Source organism: Antennarius striatus, chromosome 3 (assembly GCF_040054535.1).
Source record: "Antennarius striatus isolate MH-2024 chromosome 3, ASM4005453v1, whole genome shotgun sequence".
In the NCBI taxonomy this organism is placed as follows: domain Eukaryota; kingdom Metazoa; phylum Chordata; class Actinopteri; order Lophiiformes; family Antennariidae; genus Antennarius; species Antennarius striatus.
This window is the reverse complement of record NC_090778.1, coordinates 4,749,643-4,755,438: the sequence shown is the minus strand read 5'-3', so window position 1 is coordinate 4,755,438 and position 5,796 is coordinate 4,749,643. Positions and strand designations below refer to the sequence as shown.

Sequence of the window (5,796 nt, the reverse complement as noted above, 5' to 3'; positions counted from 1 at the left end):
TGGGGTGGGCTGTTGAAGAACTGATCATCTAATACCTGAGATCTCTTCATATTAGCTGAGTATCTGCAGGTTGTTTGTGTAATTAATGATATTGTAGACATCTACTGAACCCATGTATGATTTAATTTGGTAAATAAAAGCTGTACTATCATATTTTGTCCTTTCTTAAGAAAACTTCTCACCACAACCACCACCACCATATCTGACTTTATCACTGTCCCACAACTATCTGTAGAGTGTGAAGTGTATTTCATCCATGTTGTAACTTCCTTACTACAAAGAGAAAGTCATCAATCAGGATCCAGGTCTTTTTCATCTCTGGTTGACCAATCCAGGGAGCATTTAAGGTGCTGTTCATCAGTGTCTGACTGATGTCCAAGGTGTAAGGACTCACCATGACAAAGGGGACACAGATACACTGACAGACACATAAACAGAAAATGAGTTCTACATAGTGTCCCAGTGTCCATTCTGATTCTCCACTGTCTGATAACTCACCAAGCTAACCAACATGAGGACCAGCTGTATAACATCTGTGTAGGCCACAGAGTACAGGCCTCCCATCAGGGTGTAGGTGATGACAACAGCAGCAGAGATCCAGTTACAAAGAGTGTAGGGCAAATCCAGAACCACACTCATGGTTCCTCCTGTCAAATATCATCTAAGTCAATTTTTAAATCCATATACACATATATTTCATGTATACTTTATATGTATATGTAAATATATGTATATGTATGTGTATATATATAATCTGACCTAATTTACCTAAACCAGTGAGTGTTGCTGACACCCACATCATATCAACAACAACTGACAACAGGCTCAGAGCAGCTACTACTGCTTTTCCATACTTGGTGTGGAAAGGCTCCATCATCGTCATACAGTTTCTGTCTCTCAGTGGTTTGGCAAATATCAGACCTCCTAAATAGACAGACAGATAGACAAATAGACAGAGACAGACAGACAGGTAGGCTGGTGGATAGCAGGTATTGTCTGCCGCAAACGGTAACAGGAATGTCACTAATGTAACTAAGACAATCCTCATTTAAACAAATCAGCAAACACAATACAGTGTCAATGTGAATTTGTGTAGTATAACTATAAGTACTCCCCTATGCCTTGTAACTATTACTGGAAAGCTGTGGAGGGGGTGGGAGAGGTCCTCAGTGATCAGGGTGGCTTTCCTGATCACTAAATGGTTGTATTTGTAAATGAGAATGGACAAAATCACAGGTCTTCTTGACTGAGGGAACCTTGGGTAGATGCACAAAGTTCTCAAGCTTGCTGAAACAATCAACCACCGTGAGGGTGACAGTGTGAACGTGGGAAAGTGGCAAGATGGTGACAAAGTCCAGGGAAATGATGGACCAGGGATGGTGGGACACAGGAAGGGGGCTGGAGCAGGCCACTTGATGGGAAGGTTTGTGTTGGGCTGACACATGAGATGGAAGAAAACTTGGAGACAACTCATCATTATTCCCACTGGTGAGTCCAACCATTTGCCAAATTTCTTCTTCTCCTGCCTTCGGCTTGTCCTGTTAGAGGTCACCACAGTGCGTCGTCATTTCCCAAGGCAGCCTTTCTTCTGCATCCTCCCTTCGAGTACCAAATGCCCTCATTTTGTCCCATAATACATCCATCCTGCCTTTTCTTTGGTCTTTCTCTTGCCCTCTTGCCTGGTAACTCCATTGTCATCACCCTTTTACCAATATACAGTAATCCCTCGTTACTCATGGTTCCAGGACCACCCACGAAAAACAACATATTAAACCACCTTATATCTGTATTACCTTTTCCCACACTCTTATAGACTGTTTAAAACACTTTTGTATTGCAGAAAAATGTTTCTTTAATACACAGAAGTGAGTTCCGTGAGTCTTGGAACCATCAGTTTTACACCAACATCCTATGCCGTTTAGCTTCACTCTCCCCTACCACTACCTTACAGTCAGTGACCTCCTTCTGATGACAATGGGGGAAGTGGCCCTTGCAGGGTCAGTGACCTGTGCTTTACTTTCTGAATACTTTTCAGTTCATGCTGTCATACCTTGTCAGACTCTAATACAAACATTTCTCTCAAATTGGCCAAAACAAAGGCAATGAGGGGGCGGCAGTGGCTCAGTGGTAAAGCGGGCGGTAGAGCGAGTCGTCCTATGATTTAAGATCGGCGGTTCGATTCCCGCTCCCGCCCCCCCAAAAATACCCGGAGGTGAGCTAACAGTGGGAGGTGTCAGCTCATCTCCGGAGCACTGCCGAGGCACCCTTGAGCAAGGTGCCGTCCCCTTTACAAATTGCTCATTTGAGGCGCACCAAGAAGGAGCTGCCTGCCACTCTACCTCCCCTGCATGCCTACAGGCCCCCTTGTGTGTGTGTGTGTGATACAGGGGCCTGTACTCACAAATATGTATGCATGCGTTTGTAATCAGTAGCTAGAGTGTGCTTTCTTAATTTCCCTTCGGGGATCAAACCAGTATATAAAATTTAAAAAAAATTTAATTAAATGAATACCTTGTTGGCATTGGTCCCAGTCTGCTGTGCTCCACAGATTAACCTTCTCCATGAGGTGATTAATGATGAATGCCAACTTTGCATCTTCGGAGGCGAACGTAAGCAGTAGCAGGGAGAAAAGGTTGTGGAGAATAGGCAACAGCTTTCAAGATGTCCAGCTGAGCTTATAGGGGTTCCAACCTGTGGCTCCAATAATTGCTGTGGTGGACTGGAAATGGAGACTGGAGCAGTTGCTGGAGGAGTTAGAGTCAGGGTACGGAGTGTGATGTTTGTAAACGTCTCTACGAGAAGATTAACCCAATTAGCCGGCACAGCTGGTTACTCCTGATTGGTGACAGACAGCTGGATGTCTGTGTACGGTGAGTGCATTATAGCTTTGAGGTATGAGTGTCTGTCCAATCCTCTCAGAGCAGGAGGAAGAGGAAGGGCAGATGGAAAAACACTGGGTAATGGTCACATACTGTAACACCTATGGAGTCTTCTCTATGGGTATTTCAGTTACAAGTGAGAGGAATTGACTGCTCACATGGCAAATGGCTAATCATCAAACTATGTTTTTATCGTATGACATATTCACATATAACGGATGTACGTATATTAAAGTGTTACCTGTTATGAAGGTTACTGTGTATGACAAGAACAGAATAATCACCCCAGTCAGTCCCCTGGAGGGTGTGCAAATCATCTCAGCTCCACCCATAATTGAGCCTCCTCCAATCCACGTAGCTACAGGACATATTACAAACATAGGATTAATTTCGTAAGCAAGTATTTCTTGAAAGAGAACACGACATTAATGAGTTGTTGGGGTTACTGTGTAGCAGCTGGCCATGACATCAGGGAATCTGAGGAAGACGATGCGTGCAGATGTGGAAGTTAAAAGTGAATTTGGGTCTAGGGCTCAGAATCAAACAAATTTCTGCACTGGTCCATGATCAATTTGACAGACATTGACCCATCTTTCTTACTGATGTGTGATCAACATGAGTTGTTCTGATTGTTAATTATTGATCAAAGCTGAGTAAACAGGAGGAACATGTCTATACATACTTTTTAAAAAAGATCTCTGTAACACAATTCAACCCAACCGTAGAGCTCAGTTTTTAGGTGTTCATTTTTTAAAGCATGTTCCTCAAATGTGTCAAAAACAAAGTATTACAGAAATACAGTAATTTGTTTTACATTCATGAGTTTATTAAATTTATGGTCATGGAGTTCAGTTCCTGTCAGCTGTTCCTTCCTCACCTGTCATGGTGAAGACCCCCACCACCACATTAATGCTCCGGTTTCCCAGCAGGGCCATCTCCATTCCAGTGGCTCCACTTTTCTTCTGTTTCCTTTTGGACCTGAAAGAAGCCCAGATTCCGGTTCCGAGAACCAGCAGGTAGAAAACCACCATCACTATCACTCCTGGGACATTAACAGCCATGATGGACTGGTGGAATGTCTTCACTACTGGCTGAAGTCAGAGTGTATAACTACAAAAGTGAACCAACTGGTTTCATACCAGTTGGCTTGACTTGACATTTTTACTTGTGTACAAACTGGTTTTGCATCCAAAAAATCCGTTTTGCTTCTTTTCACCCTTGAGAGTAAAATGTACTGAAAAAGACTCACACACTAAAAAAAAAAAAGTCATCCAGAACAAAGTCAAGTTAATATCCTTCAAAACATGAAAAGTTGCTTCCTCTTTTTAGTGGAATTTTGACAACAATGAATAACACTGGACGTGTTGTCACGACCTTGTTCAGTGTCACACTGGTCTCTCCCTCTTGCAGTTACCAGGAGTTGGCTGGTAGGCTGAGCTGGGAGGGAGTGCCTGTTAGTGCCCACCATTCTGGGTTGGGCCTGCAGGGCTTATTACCGCCTTATTGGTCACATTCTCTAGTGATTGGCAAATGAAGCACTGAATCACTTGAGCCAACTGGTTCGAAAATGGGTTCATTACTCGAAGTTTCAGTTATAGTGACCTCTCCTGGCGAAATTCAAACCCTGCACTGCAAGTTAGTTTGACAAGAAGCTTTCAACTACTGTACACACATGTACAATCACCTCCTTTTTGCTTGGACTTAAATTATCTTTCATTTTAAATTTTGATATACCCTAGACTGAATATTATATTCTATGCACTTATAATAATTGACAAATGTGTGGAGTGTTGTTGAGGAGCGAATGCAGGGAGATCTGGTATTGGTTGGGTTTGCTTGTGCAACTATAGAAGGGCTGATAATTTAGGAGGAGGGCGATCAAAGATTTTTATTGAGATACATGATTTTTTTTCCACAGTATTTGGATTAAGTCGGTTTCTTGTTTTAGTCACGATTTCTCCACATTTGGAGAACACTCGTTCACAAGAAACAGATGAAGCCGGCGTGCATAAAAAAAATTTCGCCAGTTTAAGCAAGTTTGGGTAAACATTCTGATGGTTCTTCCAGTAATCCACAGGGTCTTCTGATCTGGACAGTGGTTGTTCGGTCATGTACCGCTGCACCTCCACTGCTGTGTCTGCCATAGCATCCTTGCCCTCCTTGCATCCGACGCATCTCGGTCCAGCATTTCCCAATGGTTCCTATCTGAAAGACAAACATGACAACAATCATCAGCATTTTAACTTATTGGAAAAAAATACTATTCATAATATTACTTGTGGATGTTAGAGTTTCTGCAGATGCTGGTTGAGCTGATGTGGCTGTTCTTCAGTGACTGTGGGGAGGGTGGTTTTGTTTCTTATAGATTCGAAGCACTGTGCTGTCAGTCGTCTCACTGCTGACTGTGCCTGACCTTGATTGTAGAATCCGATAGTTTTAAATCTTGGATCCAGCAACATTGATATTGTCAGTGCCGTTTGGCTCTCCGTGGTCTCAAATTTATTTTGCATCATTGACACCAAGTTTTGTCCCATTTGTTTTGCTATTTCATGGCTTGTTTTTCCAGTAGTGTCAAACAAATACAACATAAGCATTTTCACTATTGGGATCACTTTTGACACTGACACTCTCTTTTCCTCAGAAAGTTCCACCGTTGCCTAGAAAAAGGGGGAAAGTAATGCGAGGCATGTTGCGGTCGTGTCATACTCATCAGAAGACAGTGGGATGACATCAGTTCTGAGTGTTGCCAGACCTGCACCCACTGACTGTCTTCATATGAGCGTTGCAGCATGACGAAGGTGCTGTTCCAACATGTGTCCACCTCTTGAATTAATTTCTTGATGGTAATGCCCATCTGCTCTTGCCCTTCTTTAAATTTTTCTTTTGCTGTTGTGCTACCTCTAAAGAAAGACACCAC

General features: G+C 42.8%; 1 protein-coding gene across 1 annotated transcript; it reads right to left on the bottom strand.

The window, feature by feature from the left end:
* Positions 1 to 250: 250 nt before the first annotated feature.
* Positions 251 to 4,068, bottom strand: LOC137592143 (high-affinity choline transporter 1-like). Its single transcript, XM_068310068.1, has 5 exons — positions 3,757 to 4,068; positions 3,121 to 3,237; positions 769 to 924; positions 499 to 647; positions 251 to 418 (listed from the first exon to the last, which is right to left on the bottom strand). The coding sequence occupies exons 1-5, from the start codon at positions 3,938 to 3,940 to the stop codon at positions 251 to 253; spliced, it is 774 nt and encodes a 257-aa protein (XP_068166169.1). The 5' UTR covers positions 3,941 to 4,068.
* Between the last annotated feature and the right edge of the window lie 1,728 nt (positions 4,069 to 5,796).

Bases quoted from the DNA above. Each gene is read 5' to 3' on its own strand.
- LOC137592143 (XM_068310068.1), bottom strand. From the start codon at position 3,940: ATGGCTGTTAATGTCCCAGGAGTGATAGTGATGGTGGTTTTCTACCTG. The intron at 3,238-3,756 runs GTGAGGAAGGAA...TATGTCCTGTAG, and splicing joins GGGGGTCTTCACCATGACAG to CTACGTGGATTGGAGGAGGC. The intron at 648-768 runs GTAAATTAGGTC...GATATTTGACAG, and splicing joins AGCAACACTCACTGGTTTAG to GAGGAACCATGAGTGTGGTT.